Below are 17,771 nucleotides of genomic sequence, written 5' to 3' on the forward strand. Positions count from 1 at the left end.
GCAAAAAAACAAAAAAACAAACAAACAATGCTGAAATGAAATATAAAAGCTTTTATTGCATTGTTTTCCCATCTCTTGATTTAATCTCTCTACTGAAGGTTTGTTGAATAATTTAGATGTAATACATTACACGTTACAAGTGCATCATTTTTTCCCTCCAGATTACTGTATGTCGTCATTTTCATTTCATTTCAGGCCAAATGTCAGCGTCAGAGCTGGAACAAAATGTCCAAATCTCAAGTTCTAGTGAATTTATTATTTTTTTGCTTGAGAAACGAGTTTATAAGAGAAAGTTACTCAGGTAAAATCTAGTTTTATAGTGCTAAAAAAATCATTTTTTCCTTATAATTGTAGCTTCGATGTGCCTTCATCAAAATTCATTCAAAATTCAGGATGATGATTAAAAAATTCTGTGAATTTACAGAAATTTCTGGAAAATGTGAATCGATGAATATTGTAAAAAGGATCAATAAGACACTTTTTTGTTTTTTTATAATTGTAATTTAACTTTTATCTTTTAGTTTTATTTCTTCTATCCTTATACACTGTTTATTTTATTTCTTGTTTAATTTTTAAACTTTTATGTAAAGCACTTTGAGATTTTGACTCCAAATGAAAAGTATAAATAAAAAAATGAATTATTCTTCTTCTTATTTTTATTATTGTTATTTTTACTGATTAAATGAGTGCCAGACAAACACACGAGCATCACTCTACATCATTTATTCCAAACAATCAGCCAGAATTCTCCACTTTGGACAACTGTAGGACATTTTTGCAAGTTCAGACACATTCAGGGTTTCTTGGCTCAGTCAGGTGAGTTATGTCTGAAAATGCTGGTCCTCGTTGACTGTGTGTAATAAAGCTTGGTGTTTGAGAGAGGTTCTGCGAATCAGTGCAGGAGTAAAGCAAGCAAGTGATATCAAAATGTCACGGGTCTCAATTATCAAAATGAATACGAACAAATTTATTCGCAAATAGTTCTCGGGAGCGTTTACACAAGAAATGTAGCGTTAATGAAAATCCTGTTAGTTCGGAAAAACATTAGTATCCTACATTTCCCTTCTGCGTTTGTGTAAATTTCTATATAAGGAGACTCATAAATGTGAACCGTGATTGATCGGCTTCAAAACGTACAATTGGCAATGAGTTACTGCGATTTTATATGTGGACTATCACGTTTAAAATCGCTTAATTATTTCTATTACACACCAATTAAATGAACATTTTGTGAAACTCATATTTTCTTTAAATATTAATGACATGAAAGACGAAAATGAATCCATAAATTGAGATGATTAAGACTAACCATTCAATCGGGAAGTGCTCGTTCACTGTTTAGTCGCCATTTTGTAGTTTTCAGCTCTCTTTGCCTTTTATGGAGTTTTGTGGGTGTGGCACAACAAAGTACATGCTTGATTGGCATCAGTCAGCATATGTAGGAAGGAAATCAGAAACTGTTGTAAATCTGGCAGATTTTTTAGGTCAGTTTGGCCACAAAAACATTTATATTCAACATTACTAACAGGTTAATAAACGAGGCCAACTGAGTGTGTACAGTCAGAGAGAATTAGCAAGGAAATGATCAAGTTATTAATAATACTAATGAAGCAGAGAATGTATTAAAGAAACACAGTCTATGTAGATACAGTTAAACTGGTAGCTAATCTGGTAGCTATATTAACTTCCATTAGCTATATTAGCCTCCTGTGCTAAAAGAAAAGAAGCAAACCTCAGACAGCGAACATATCTTGGATGATTGACAACATTTAGAGAAAACTGGACATTGTGTACATCTCATTTATGTCCAGTCTTAGTTTCTTTAGACTAATAATAAGTAAACACGGAGTTGCCAGTTTATTTTTCACTAGTTATTATATAACAATGTTCTTCACCACTTGACTTATCTTTTGTCTCACTGTCAGAGAACGTCTCTGCATTTTTCTGGTTTATTTGTCCATTGTCCTGCAGCGTATCCTCTCTGACAGGCTCCAGAGGCCGATCTGTAATACTCTCCACCAAAACCGAGCTGTTCCTGCTCCGTGGGTGAGAGTGTCCATGCTCCGAGAAGGGAAACTGACTCTTGCTGTGAAAACCAGGACTGGGACACGGGCTGGAGAAGGACAGTGTCCTCTGGCTGCCGTACACGTAGCTTCCGTAGTTCTCCATGGAGTCTCTGGAGTCTTTCCTGGCCTGGCAGTAGGTGACGCCGTGAGGGGGAAACGTCCTCCACACTGACCGACGCCTCCGGCAGCGCAGGATTCGAGTGAACGCCCGGCGGAACTCGCGACTGTAGCACGGGTAGATGACGGGGTTCACGCAGCTGTTGAAGTAACCGAGCCAGAAGACGAATTTGAAGATGGTTTCTGGAGGACGCAGATCTGTGTTGAAGGAGACTGGAAGAGAAGAACACAATCAGATTTTACTTTTAGAAAAAAAGCGAGTTCATCAAGGGTTCTTTGGAAGGTTAAGAGTAAGGAAAGTCTTCAGCCGCAGGGTTCTGCAAATCAGGGTGTGCAAAAAAAATGCCCAAAATGGCAAAATATTAAGCTTTTAATGGTCTGAACGACAAATCATTGGTGAGGAAATGAGCAAGAATTAAAGAAATGCTGAAGATCTCTCGCTGCTCTATCAATCCTGGTTCATTTCTGAGCTTGTTATCAGGCCCTTGATGGGCTGCATCAGGTGCGGCAGATAACCAAATAATCACTAATCTTTTAAGGAAAAAAAAAAAACCATCCCAGAAGATATTTTTGGAAAGGTTTGTTTTTTTGGAAAAGTTTGTACACCCAGACATGTGTTAGTTTGAATTTTACATTTTGAATCATTATCACGATTTTACCTTTGCGTGCAAGAAGACTATAGAAGTGAATTTCCCTGTTTCTAGCTTTTCCCCAAACAAACAGTGCACTGCAGCGAAGGGAAACCAGTGAGTGGAGGCACAGGAGCTCTCAGGAGAGCATCTGTTTCATTCCTGCTCATTTTCTGACCAATGATTTGTTCTTAAGACCATTAAAATCTTAATATTTTGCCATTTTGGGCTTGGCCCATCTTTTGGCCCAGGAGTGTACTCAGAGAGATAAGTGAAATCATTCTAAGGCTGCATGAGGAAGAAACATATGACGGGAATTTTACCAACCAATCAGGACTTTAAAACATATGTTTTTGTTTTCCATACTAACGGCTAGAAGGTTGTAGCTTCAAATCAAAGGTCCTTTTGTACAAGCAAAGTGCCAGTGAATAATCTACAGCCATCCCACGCTTTTCCGCTTTTGGACAGCAATTCCATTCCAGAGACAAAATGCTGGTATCAAAACCAAATAATTAAAAACAAAACAAAACAAAACAAAACAAATATGTCTCATCTCTGACATGATCGGTCCAATACCAATAGTTTATTCAGTGACGTCACAAACTGAACTCAGACGTAACTATTTATTGACAATTCCTGGGAAATATTTTGAATGTAAATGTGACAAATTTGAGATGTGACAATTTGTAGTTTGGTCAGTTCCAGTTTACTCTTTAAATTTTGTTTTTGTTGTTTTTTAAACCTAAGAGAGAAAATCTTCTACATTCCCCCATTATCAAGGCTGCGTTAATCTCTAAGCATGTAATTCACACACTGGCTCTGTTTAATAAAACTGTGATAGTTGAGAATTAAAACTTTATCTCTTTATTTTAAAAATGATCCATGATTATTCTTTTTCTGAAGGGTTTAAAAATGCCAATGCACATTATAACCGCTGTATTCTAACTGCCCTCTTATAGTGGTATACATTGTTTAAGCGTCATGTCTTTATTGATGCATTTCATGCCATATCCAGGAGATGGCGTTATTGCTCGATGTAGAGATTTAGTATAAACTAGGACAAGCTGCAGGCACAACCTTTGGATTTTGCTGAAATTGTGTTTTCGCTCTTCGCTGTTTGGCATCCCAGAGATCCCAGAACAGGGTGAAAATAATAATCATAGTTTTTAAATCCAAGTAGCTGGAAGATAATGAAGCAATCCATGATGGTAAATCTATTTCTGTGCAAGAGACACACACACACAAACACACACACACACACACTGTTAAAAAAAAAAGCAAACTATGTTCGCAAAATATAAAACCACAACTGCATTTAATGCATTTATAGCCTAAACAGAACTGAGGTTTTTATAAAATTCTCATAAAAGTTCTTTTAAAATGTTAAAAATACTATGTTAAGTATATATCATTTCAGAACTTAAATAGGTTTGGTGTCTATTTTAAGTATTTTATGTAAAAAGCTACCAGCAGTAATAAATTATACGGTTAATTCGTTTAAAGTTAAAGTGCTCTGTGCGTGTTTGTGTGTGTGTGGGAATGAGAGAGTGAATGAGAGAGAGAGAGAGATTTAGGGTCTGTGTTTCAGGAAACCCCTCCTTTCTTTCTTAATTACCCAGATTTCCTCTCCATGTGAATCCAAGTTTCAGTCCTTCACTTTACAATAAACGTTGTAAAAAAGAAGAAAAAGGTTCATGTTTCTTTACAAAATATACTGTACAAAGCCTGAAGAACACACTACATGCAAGGGTGTGCAAACTTTTGCACTTGACTGCCTGTAAACATAATAACACAAGTGACACTGAGTGCTGAGTCGGCTGTAACGCCACCTCATTCATTTACAGAGCAGCAGCGACATGGTTGAGTCTTTTAACAGCGTGTGTCTGTGCAGATATTTTAGACGGCAGGGCTTCAGATAAAGAAAAGGTTTCCTCTGTCTCTGATTACACCTCATGCCCCACACACACACACACACGCCATTCACACAACCCATTCATAATCACACACTCTGTTTACAACGAGGCCTTGTTCAAAACTCTACTGAGCAATTTATAGCCTACTTAATTTTAATCAATACGGTCTTTTACTGCTAAAACTCAAACCCAAACTCATCCTGAAGATGTCGGAAAACACGCTACAGCTTTACCTCTGATTGTTACAAAGTGTTAACACTGGAGACTCCTTCCAAAAATAAGTTACGGAAACATCTCCTTACAGAAAACATCACCATAATAAAATACAACACTCCGTGTCATGCTGTTTTAGGAAAATAATCCACAACGTGGTGGTGTGATGAGACGGAGTTACACGTGATAACAGCACATCCTGGAGTGCTGTACTCCTCTTATACCACAGCAACTTACCAATGATGAAAAATGTATTAATGAACGCATCATGATTTTTATCCATTTATAGTCACATTTAATGCGAACGTCTGTGAATGTTAGTTCCTGTTCTCACTCACATTACAGCAGCTATAAACAGTCGTTCTCTCACCAGCCTCTTTTTTCTCTCTCTCAAAGTTAATCATGTTACTGAGAAACGACAAAGCCTAAACTCCTCCGTCCTGAAGACGCTGAAACTGGAGACTCCTTCGAAATACGTTATCTAAACACGTCCTTACAGAAAACCATATGAACAATGATAAGTTTCTTTGTTAAATAACAAAAAGTTTGTTTAATTCGTTTATTATTAGCCTGACACTCACAGTCCCTGTGAATGAGCCGTTACTATAGAAACACTAACGTATTAGAACGAGCGCATTAATAAACTCTAAACCGTTCATTTGACAGGCGGCACTTCTGTCAGAGCTGTTGTGATAGAAAATTAAACTGAGAACTGAGAACTCTGGAAAGAGTGTCATGCTGTTCTTTTGATTTTCTCGCTGTCTTTCCTTCTTTCATTGGATCTCCCTGGTAAACATTTGGATAGATGCTGGATGCGAACCCCAGTTTCTAAGAAAGGGGCTTTTAAAATGCACCAGGAGAAACAGCACACAGACCCAAGCTTGAGAAAAAGCGTGGGATTTGGCTCAGAGGTTAAATAAACTTCAGCGTGACTCAGTGCTAAGTCGCTAGACTTTGTTACATATTTCTGCTTTTTTTCAGGCTCTGTTATCTAAAGCAATGAGAAACACTGATAGAGAGCATCACTCTTCTCACACTGCTGTACTTTAGAAAAAAAAAACTGGCCTCAGGATATAACTAAACGCTCTGCCTCTTAATATGCAAAGCCATATTCAGTATTCAGACCTCAGATATAACTATAAACTTAAGCAATATTCAGGAATTACCTGAGAGTTACACACGCAGGGGCGGAGTTTACCTAAAACAAAGGCGTAAGTTACGTATGATTCTGACCTTGAACGAAACGAAATTTTTTGCGTGATATCGGCTCGAGCGAGGAGCAGCATTAAGTCCAGCGCCACTGTCTGAGAGTTTGACGTAAGCACCAGCTTGATGTCGTGCTGAAATTTATGCTTTGTCTGTAAATGTACTCAAAACAACTACGCAATTTCATTGAAGGCTAATATTAAATAATGTAAATAGAACATCATTAATTAATTAATAATTCTGTAGCTTTTACGTTTTTTTTTTTTTCTGCACAGAGGACATCAGAGGTGACGCATCTAATTCGGACTCGGAGACAACGCTTATCTTGAGGAGCGAAGTTTTTTATATGAATAAAGTTGCTAATTAACAAAGTGTGCTGTAAGTGCAGGAAATGAGCACTTGTTAATATTATCCTTCAAATCGTGGACATGTTTTCTTTACAGCACAAAGCAATGAATTAAAGCAAACATATAACTATTTCATGACCCCTTGTTTAGTATCCTGTGGCTTCATTAAGTCATATGCACAAGTAACTGTTGGAACATGATATAAAAAAATAAAATGTAACATAATACAATGTGCTGGATCAAGTGCTCTTCTGTGCGCTGCTGAATATTAAGTGTAAAAGCCGTATTGTTAAATTAAACCAGTGATGAATGTGATAACTGCAGCTAGGACTATTCATGCAGCAGTATTTTGGCAATGTACTCGACTTCTATACTCGCTTTTATGCTACATAAAAAAAAACACTCTTTGCTTCTTTAATCAGCATTTTCTATACTTGATTTTTTTTATCAGGTTTAAAGTGTTTGTGTTTAAAGGCAGTTGTCTATACGCTGTTAAAAAACCCTGTCTTAGACGCTTGCACTCAAGAAAAATGGAGAAATTTGGGGAACCACACACAGGTGATTTTAAGAATCTGAATCAAAATATGTAATCAGGAATTAAATGTAAATGTTTGGTACAAAAATTGACAAGCATTAATGTCCAATCAGGAACTAATAATAAGTGTAGCATGATGCTACGTTACCACAATACTGATATCGTACAGTCTTATCTCGCAGGTTTAGCAATAATTTACGATATTGTGTGATTGTTTTTGCATGAGCTGTTTCTTTACGTTTCTGTGCTACTTGGTTAAGAGGTTGAGAGTTCGAATCCCAGCATCGCTCCTGCTGAGTAAAGACCCTTCGCCCTCAACAGCTCCAGCGGTGATGTATGTACAATAGCTGACCCTGCACTTGAACCTCAACTTCCTTACCAAATTGATTTCTGGGTCAAAGAATCAGTGGTTAAAGAGCTGTTAGTCTGATGGAGGATCACAATGAGAAAAAAAACTCTTTTTGGATTTCGTAAGGCTGTAAAGTTGCATCATTTTGAGCCACTGAATATAAGTGAATATATTCATGCAGTGTATCTGTTTTTGTGTCTGTCTCTGATTGGCTGTTTTGCATGTCAGTCAAATGTTCTCTTCTGGTGAACATAGGCAGTTCTTGGCCATACTGAATGATGAAACCTGCCATACCCAGGAGTCCTGGCTAATTAGTTCCTGTTCTCGCTTATGTTATAGCAGCTATAAACCATCGTTCCCGCACCAGCCTCTCTTCTTTCTCTCTCAAAGTTAAAAATTGACATTTGTTGTTACCGAGAAACCACAAAAAGGGTAAACTTCAAGTTACAGCTTTCCTTCTGACTGTTTCAAAGCGCTGACACTGGAGACTCCTTCCATAAATGTTAAATAAACATCTTATTACTATTGCCATCAGGGCATGGAGACTTTTTTCCATATTGTGTATTCATAAATATTCATTCAATTTATTAATCTACATAAATTATTTTTGCATAGCATTGGGGTTTATTAGCTAAACATAAACAGCTGGCTCTTTCTAGAGACATAGGAATGGTTATTGATTATAGCAAGCTGGCTTGTGTTACATTGAGGAAGTAGCAATGATAGCTAAATAGCTAGCTAGTTTGGTAGTTACACCAAGATGCTAATAAATACCCATATAACCTTTATCAATATATTGGGCAGTATACCAATATATTATCAATATTTCATGATAAACTGTGTGACTATACACTATTTTGAGATATTGTATGTTTTGCAATATCAATAACATAAAGAATATTGTTTACAACAGTTACGATCTGACTGGAACGTATTGTAAATAGTGTAAAATGTTAAAACTATCATCAAACTAATTTTTTAAAGTTATTTTTAAAATACAACATTTCTGTTCTGCTGGCAGTTTTTTTTTTTTAGCAAACATATATCGTGATATAATTACGATACACGATATCTAATTTGAATATCATGACTTGATATTTTTGCGTCCCTAGCACAAACTTGGATTTACTCCTCAAGGGTACTTTTTTTAAGGATATCATCATGATTTTCTCGTTTTTTCAGCTTGTAATTCGGAAAGTAACCATGCTTCAAAACAGTGTGTTGTGTAAGAGTAATGAAGTTCAGATGCTTCTGAGACTCAATGGAGTAAGCAATTAGGCAATAAGTTAGAGCGTTGATAGACTTGTGTTGTGCAACACACACAGCATTGTGTGCTTATTATATATATATATATATATATATATATATATATATATATATATATATAATACAGCCTGGAGATGTGTGTGTATAAAACCATGTTGAAACAAAGCCTGAATGTAAGATGGAGGAGAAGAGAAATTAGCATGCTGAGTGTGAAGAGAAGGTACATAAGGGAACATACACACAGGGTCGATTTCTGGAAGCTTTTATGTTCTTACTATCTCAAGCGTATGAAATATGACTCACTAACTCTACATGCTGTCCAAAAAGACAATAGGTCCGAGCCACACTGGCCGCTAACCAATAAAGAAAACAGGATGTTATGGTACAGACTGTATATCTTTCACTTGTTTGCTTCCTTTAAGGGTCGCCCTGAAAAATTCAGTGATAAAACTTCTGTTTTTTTTTTTTCAGCATGCATCTAGGACTTAATAAATTGTTCTTAGAGATCAGACAGATCTTTAGGGTGCATTTATTTATGCAGGATTCAGTCTGGTTGAATCAAATCCCGGTTTGTTTGGACAGGTGTGAACCCTGAGATCAGGCTCGACCATGAGAGACGCTTTTCGTCTGGTAGAGCTGCAAGCGTCAATTATTTTATTTATTTATTTTTTCCGAATATTTGAAATATTCTCTCAGGATAATGAACTCTCAGGGCTTAATTCATTTATACCACAGCTCGAATCTGACTGGTCAGTAGTTATAATACGTTATTGTTTCTATAGCAACTTACACAGGGACTTGTACTGTGGACGCCCCACATAATTGTTGATATGGTGAAGTTTGCTGTAAGGACAACTGTATTTATTTAACGTTTATGGAAGGAGTCTCCAGTCTCCAGCTGTGTTTTTTGTCTTAGCTGCTATAGCATATGCTGCTAGCTGTCAAAGCTGCTATAACTCAAGAAACTAACTTAATTATTAGATGTCCCATAGCATCAAAAGTAACTAGAAATGGAGAAAAAGTATGATGTGTTGTACTTTCACATGTGCTGTTACAGAAAAATAAACAACTTCAAGGTTGTAACAGTAACTCTGCTTCATTACACAACTGCATCCCTGATTATTTTCCTATAATAGCATGACACAGAGGGTTTTATTCCTTAACTAACCAGTCTTATCAAGATATTCTGTTACTATAACAACCATAATAATGATAGATTTAAATACATTTAGCTCATATCTAGCCACGAACCTGACTTTAGCATTACGGTCTCAGTTTTGGCCCGAACGTCAAAGCCATCCAAAAGGAGTTAGCAGTTTAAGCGTTACATATTTGAGGCTATCTCTTTAACAAATATTCTAGTTAGTTTCCCTAACTGAGAAACTGAAGCGCTGCCATGCTGCTGCGCTTGTTCACGTGATCCTGTTTGAAAACGGGAACTTGTGAGCAGATTTGTTGGACAATTATCAAAGTTATCTTATTGTCCCACCCCTAATCTACAGAATGATAAAGCACCATGCCACAACTCAGGAAATCCCAGGACCCGGTGCAGAGGTCTACTCGTTACTCTGAGAAATCTTGTCTAATTAAGAGCCAATCCAGCTGCACCGTGGCCTCGGGGCCGTGACCCTGGCCTGCAGAGAAATGACTGTGATCTTAATGCATTTCTAATAACCACGCGATCCTAACCATCTCCATTCTCACACGCTGCTTCCCCCCGGAGCACAGCTGGATCAGCACAGCACGCAGAGCAGCGGCCCTGCAGGGCGAAAAGGAAGCGGAGAGGAAAATAAAAGCCCTCTCCTGCTCTCTTTCAGTCTTCCTACGTGGCTTTCCTCATGACCACAACAGAAGGTCAGTGCCATGAATTGTCTGTTACTCGCTGCATGATCTGGAACCGGACTTCCGGCGCAGACTGAGCAAAGACCCGGCCCAAAAAAAAAACCAAAGATTTTCAAAAGAGAAACCCCACTAACGGAGTAATGAAGTCCACGACTGCGCTCAGTGTGTGACCAGACACTTAAAAGAGTCAAACCACATGCTGGTTATCCACAAAATGTTAACAATATTTAGAAAGGAAGGTTTTAACATGAAGCTTCTACACTGAAACAAGCTGCAGAGGATTGAACATACACGGAATCGCAGTTTCTTTGTGACCCAGGTCAAGTTTCTGAACAAGCATCGTAAAGTTAATGCCATTTTAACTGGGGGAGAGAGAGTGTTCAGTGTGATGCTCGCTCCACCATTTAATGATACTCTTCCTGCTTTTGGGAAAACCCACTCTTCAAACTGTTCCTCAAAAGGTCTTTGGATGATTAAAGTCCATCCTGAAACCCATTAAACAAGTTTAGATTGAAATATTAGCAGCATGTTTAGTAAAAAGCTGTATTTTTGGTATTCCTGTGAGACATTAGCGTGTGTCTATTACGCTAACATCACAGGAAGACATTGTTATTGCTAACGCAGTAAAAATTTTAAACAATCTCAGACATAAGGGATAACAGGCAGATTTCACTCTCAGCTCCTAAAAACATAAGAGAAAGAGCTTCCTTTCTGACTCGAATTTCATTTTCAATCAACGTTCAATGTCATATTATTGAGAAGTCCAGCACAGAAACGGAGGAGACGTTAGTGCAAACGCTGGACTCAAAGTCCCACAATGCAATGCAACTATACGATGGTAAGTTATAGCAGAGACTTGGCTGAGCTAGTTAGCAATCTACAAGATGGCGAGCTACAGGCACGATTCAATTCAATTCAGTTTTATTTGTATAGCGCTTTTAACAATGGACATTGTCACAAAGCAGCTTTACAGAAATAAATGGATTCACACACACACACAAAAAAAATTGTAAATATGTGAATTTATCCCTAAAGAGCAAACCAGAGGCGGTGGTGAGGAAAAACTCCCTGAGATGATATGAGGAAGAAACCTTGAGAGGAACCAGACTCAAAAGGGAACCCGTCATCATCTGGGTGCAACGGATAGTGCGATTATAAATAAATCCCTTCTATTATTGTGTACTATATGGACAAATAGTGCAATTGTGCAACCAATAAATTCTTCACGGTTTTTGCAAGAAGTCCAGCGATGGTGTTGACGGTGGTGTTAGCGTGAAAGCTGATGCTCTGGAAGCTGATTGACCCCTGATGAGGAGGTGAGAGAGCCGGACAAACAAAAGCACTAAAGCGCCGCTGCATCGCTCTCTTCAGGTAGAGATGAAATGAGGGATAAATTCCACTTCACTGCTATCAGCAGGCACTTGAACGGTATTGTGGGTAATGTAGGAAAATGTTAACCAAAGTGAAAACGTTGATAATCTGAAAAAGTCAACTCCATTGGAGGCTGGTGAAGAGCACCTGTTAATTAAGCATATTATTCTTTATGATTGAGTCATTGGATTTCTTCAGGGTCCTAAAGTCCTGCGGTTTTGCCACATGGTCAAACAGATGAACCCTTAAGTGTTTCTAACTTTAATCTCTTCTTCCCAAGAGTGTGGTTAAACTAGGAACTCAGTGTACACACTCTGAAAAGGGATCAATTTAAGAAAATTATTATTGTTATTATTTTTTTGGTTTGTCCCTTTGGGAAACTCTACAACTGGGTGTTGCCTTATCATACAGGTTCCCAAGTCTGATCCTGAAGAACCCCTATCTTACACATTTTCCTGCTATAACACCCCTGATTCCATTAATCACGTAATAAACCTCCCTTCTGGGGTTGAACTGGGTGTGTTAGCGCAGGAAAAACACTCAAATGTGCACGACAAGATGTTCTCCTGGACCAGGGTTGGGAACCTGTGCCTTATCAGAAAGAGTTTAACGTCTTAGGAAGATAAGAACCCTTAACAATACATAGAACCCCTAATGAAGCTTTTTGCACACACACACACACACACACACTAAAAGAGTTGAATCTAGGATTTGTTGGTTATGACTCTGGGAGAACCCTTAAAAGGTTCTCTATAGAACCCTTAGCAGTGTTTCCCTATCAAACAGAGTTCCACGTAGAATCATTTCTGGACGCTAAGAACCTGTAAAAGAACTCATGAAGAAGAATATAATAATAATAATAATAATAATAATAATAATAATAATAATAATAATGATTATCGGTTCTACTTGAGGCGCAGTCCTATAGCAGCACCCAGAACCAGAACCAAGCATGGTGAGGCAACATTTAGCTTTTAATCTCAGAAATATCTCCAAGTGTTTTTAGTTATGTAAAGCACTTTGTGTATGAGCTGTGCTGTGTAAATAAACTTGCCATGCCTATTAATTATTATTATTATTATTATTATTATTTTTATTATTATTATTATGGTGCTACATACCGATGGGTAAGGTGATGAAGAAGGGCAGCCAGCACGCGGTGAACGCTCCGACCAGCACTCCTACCGTTTTGGCTGCTTTTTTTTCCCGAGAGAATTTCAGCACCGCGACCGTGAGCGCGCTCCGGTGCTGCTGCTGCTGGTGGTGCTGGTGCTGCTGGTGGTGCTGGTGCTGGTGCTGCGCCGGGTCCTCGCGCGTCCTGGAGCCCTGATGGATCCTCAGCGTGACTTCCGTGGAGTTTATTCTCTCCTTCCGGACGCCCAGCTCCAAACTCCGAGTCGTCCGTTTAGCCACGATGTACACCCGGCAGTACATGACGAGGATGACGGCTAGCGGGATGTAGAAGGACGCGAGCGAGGAGAAGAGCGCGTAGTAGGGCTCCTCGGTGATGTCGCACGCGGTGTCGTCCGGAGAGCGCGCCTGCTTCCATCCCAGCAGCGGCCCGACGGAGATGAGCACGGAGGCGATCCACACCGAGAGCGCGGCGAGCACAGCGCGGCGGCGCGTCACGATGCTCGAGTAGGCCAGCGGGCGGCTCACGCCGACGTACCGGTCCACGGAGATGACGCACAGGCTCAGGATGGACGCCGTGCAGCACAGCACGTCCAGCGCGGCCCACACGTCGCAGAAGACGCTCCCGAAAGCCCAGCGGTCGAGGATCTCGTGCGCCGCCGACACCGGCAGCACGGCGGCGCTCAGCAGCAGGTCCGCCGCCGCCAGGTTCGCGATCAGCCAGTGTGTGGGCGCGCGCAGGCGCCTGTCGCGCAGCACCGACGCCACGACCAGCGCGTTGCCGAGCGCCGCGAAGACGATGAACGCGCCCAGGACTAGTCCCAAAGGCAGCGCGCGAGACAGGCGCACGGGCGGGTGGTGCGCTCCGGTCCCGTTACACCCGGTGCCGTTAAAGAGCGCGCACGAGTCATTTTCGGGAATCATGGCTGCAAGACATGATCATCTCTTCTTTATGCTGTAAAAGATAAAAGTGGAGCGGTGGAGAAACTCTGCGCGTCTGAGCTTCACTGCTCGGGAACCCGCGCGCTTCCAGATCCCTGATGCGCGCCGCGTCACGCCCCCTTTCCCTCTACACCGAAATGTGTATTTATTTATTTACTGTGTGTGTGTGTGTGTGTGTGTGTGTGTGTGTGTGTGTGTGTGTGTGTGTGTGTGTGTGTGTTGGGGGGTGGTGGGTGGTGAAGCACTTTCCGGCTCCATGACCATCTTAGCAGTTTGTTACAGGCAAACTTAAAATCATCTAACCCTTCTCTCCTTCCTTCCTTCCTTCCTTCCTTCCTTCCTTCATTCCTTTATTTGTTTATTCGCTTGTTTGTTTATTTTCTTTCTATGAAGTTGGAAATATTTGATTATTCCTGTATACAATTAACAATTATCCCTCAAAATATCTAAAAAAAAAACTACTATTACTACTACTACTAATGCACAGATACTGTAGATTTTAATATTTTGTGTTTTAAATATCAAAAATATGAAATAAAAATATAAACATAATGACTTTAATATATATTAATTTATATAATAATAAATCAATTATATTTTGTGAAAAATATTCCTAAAAACTAAAGAAAATAACATGCAAAAATTTCTTTTTTTTGTTATTTAACAAAAATTACATTTGGTGACATCCACGTTGTGTCCATTTAACTAACATTTTACAATTTTCTCATGTTTCTCACATTCAATGTTAATCACACTTGTATTTTGGGTAAACAAGGAAAAGTTGCAAGAATAATTTAAGTGAAAAAAAAAATCTATCAAAAAGTTCATAATTCAGTGTGTATCAGCTGAACATTACTGCAGTCTGACTTATCCCTTTTATAATGTTTATGTTATAGATCTTTCTCACTGTACTTCTTATTCCTTTTGGGTTTGGTCCAAATAATAAACACAGCTGTCCTGCATATGTGAAGTGTTTTATTTTTCCCACCACAGGTCATCAACAATACATTTTACAGATTTATATAATTCCAGCACTATAATATTGTATAAGCAGAATTTTAGAGTAAATATCTGAATATTTCATATATCATCTGTTCATCTGAATAAGCAAGTGGTCCAGCTGAGCTGATATATGAGACATACTGTACATTATTGCTCTTTACACCACAGTGCTGTTGAATTCTGGATTCTGATTGGTCGAAAGGTGTTGATTAATTTTCTATAACTGCAGCTGTGACAGTAGTGCAGCAGCGAATCAAAGGTTTATATTAATCATTAATTAACCAATTAATTAATTAGTTAATTGTTTTAGTACGTTATAGCTGCTGATATGGTGAAGTTTCCTGTAAGGAGATGGAAGGAGTCTCCAGTGTCAGTGCTTTGTAACAGTTAGAGGTAAAGCTGTAATTTTTAAGCTCCAAGACCGCAGACTTCTTGGTAATGCAACAAGCTGCGTTTTTTTTTTTTTTTTTTGTCTTATCATAAATCTCAGGAGAGGTTACTGTGGGAACGACTGTTTATAGCTTCTCTAATACAAGTTATAACAGGAACTAAGTTCTTTCACAGACATTCCACAAAATGTGTCATGTTTTACAACTGTGCTATGTTTTGGTCCAGACTATCAAAAGAACTGAAAAAAAAAAAAAAAAACCTTTTAATTTTCTAGAGCTATGAGGTTAATGTAAAGAGCTCCAGTTTAGTATTGTGTAAACTGCATGCTGAAATGATCACACATCTCAGAAGACGTCATTTGGCTCCAAAATATAATTCTGCTTCCAAATTCTGGACCAGACTTCTTCTCTTACTCTGATATCCTGACTGAACCGTGTGATTACGCTTCGAGATGGAGCCACGACTGTTATGCTGCCGGCATACTCGTTCGTAAACTAGAAGCTGTAGGATTGTAATGTAGTTTGAAATGTGCACAATTCCTTTTTTTGGCTGATTGCTTTAATTGCTTAAACATGCAACAGGGCGGGTTAGAAAAGCATTTTTTTTGCCAATATAGCGCAGCTGTGTTTTAGCAATGCAGTTGTAGTAGTCTGGTCTAATCGCTGACTGACTCATGAATGAAAAAAGCAGCGATATTTTGGGCAGTGGCAGTTCAGCGGTTAAAGGTGTGGTCAGTGATTTTTAAGCCTCTGTAGCACCTTGTGATCAAAATAATGCGATCAAAACCAACATCCCACCTGTCAGGATTACGAGTCATCTCCACAACTCACAAGCTCCAGAAAGTTCTTATGTTATGTTTTGTGTCTGGATTTTGGGTCGAGTTCAAATCCTAGACTCCTTCATGATCAGTTTTAAGCCAGTTTGGTTTCAGATGTGAAAACTCAGAACACAACACACAACAATTTAAGAAAAAAAAGAAAAAAAAAACTCCCAAAAGTTAAGGTTAGTGTTTATACAAATTTCTCATGAGACTGTCAGCTAACTGTTATTAACTCTGGTCTTGTTTTGCCTTATTTAATATTTTCCTTGGACAAATAATTACAAATGGGATCCTAATGTCTTAATAATTGGGTTGTGTGTTTACACACTCTTGTTTTTGCAGTATTGCTCGTCTCTGTGTATGTGTGTGTTTGGATGTAGCCCTGGACATCCTGTGAACATCCTGAAGCTCACAGTGATATCATAAACAATATACTATAAACATTTAAATATAGATTAATCTATGGCTGTGACAGTCTCACAAAAGAGTCTCTTCAAAAATGCGCTCAAGGTTCGACACAGAAATATAATTAAACGTGTGACATATAAACATGGTACAATGGGACAGTAATGATGTACGTGTTAGGAGAAGTTCATGCTGTACTAATCATAAATAGCTTACGGTCTCGCCCCGTGAGAAAGAACTCTGTGTTCAGGTCATCTCTGTATTACAGTAATAATGAGATTCAACTCTTGTTGCCCACCTCACACTTGGAAATAGCTTGTTTCTATGGCAACACACTTAATACCCAATAATACCTTGAATTCAATGATAGCTAGCAGTTATCAAAACCATAATTGAGCCTCTTTTGTAGGTTGGGTTTAAAGACAGAAAGCTAAATGGTAGTGGGGGATGATGGGAGATGTACATTCCACTACAGACCTGCTGAATTTTGCACTTTTCTTGGAGTGAGATTTTGGATTTCCATTGGAAGAAAGGGGGAATCATCAGTGTATTCCAGGATCCAGATCTTTAATCAGACTTATTGCAGGATCATGTGTGATTTTTCATTGATCACTGTTGTTCCCAATCACTGATCACCACTGTTCCCAAAGACCAATCACTGATCACCATTGTTTCCAACAACCAATCACTGATCACCATTGTTTCCAACAACCAATCACTGATCACCATTTTACTACCACCAATCACTGATCTCCACTGTTAATCCCAACGACCAATCCCCAATCACCATTGTTCCTGATGACCAATCACTGATCTCCACTGTTAATCCCAACGACTGATCACCGATCATCATTGCTCCTGACAACCAATCACAGATCACCATTGTTCCCAATGACCAATCACTAATCACCATTGTTAATCCAAACGACCAATTATGGTCATTCCTGATTCAGCGAATATGCAAATTAGTCTGTTACATGTTCTGGTGACTTCCAGCGAGTTTCCCTTGAGCCTGTCATTACATGTCTCAGCAAACCTGCCTTTCCTCACACGTGTGTGTTTTGTTTATCAGGTTTATGCTTCTTGTGTGATTTCCTTGTTACAGACTCAGTGGCGGTCAATCAAGGGTAAATGGCATAAAAGATGTGTTGAATTTCCTCAGGAATATTGCGTCAAGACGAAACTAGATCTAATCTGTTTTCCAAACATTGCTTGGAAGTCATAATT

General features: G+C 38.9%; 1 protein-coding gene across 1 annotated transcript; it reads right to left on the reverse strand.

Moving 5' to 3' along the window:
- Nucleotides 1–708: 708 nt before the first annotated feature.
- On the reverse strand, nucleotides 709–14,104 carry adra1bb (adrenoceptor alpha 1Bb). The gene is made up of 2 exons (XM_026947403.3): nucleotides 12,976–14,104; nucleotides 709–2,396 (listed from the first exon to the last, which is right to left on the reverse strand). Exons 1-2 carry the CDS (start codon nucleotides 13,907–13,909, stop codon nucleotides 1,858–1,860), a joined length of 1,473 nt encoding a protein of 490 aa, XP_026803204.3. The 5' UTR covers nucleotides 13,910–14,104; the 3' UTR covers nucleotides 709–1,857.
- Nucleotides 14,105–17,771: the final 3,667 nt, after the last annotated feature.

The sequence above is a fragment of the Pangasianodon hypophthalmus genome, chromosome 7 (genome assembly GCF_027358585.1).
Source record: "Pangasianodon hypophthalmus isolate fPanHyp1 chromosome 7, fPanHyp1.pri, whole genome shotgun sequence".
In the NCBI taxonomy this organism is placed as follows: domain Eukaryota; kingdom Metazoa; phylum Chordata; class Actinopteri; order Siluriformes; family Pangasiidae; genus Pangasianodon; species Pangasianodon hypophthalmus.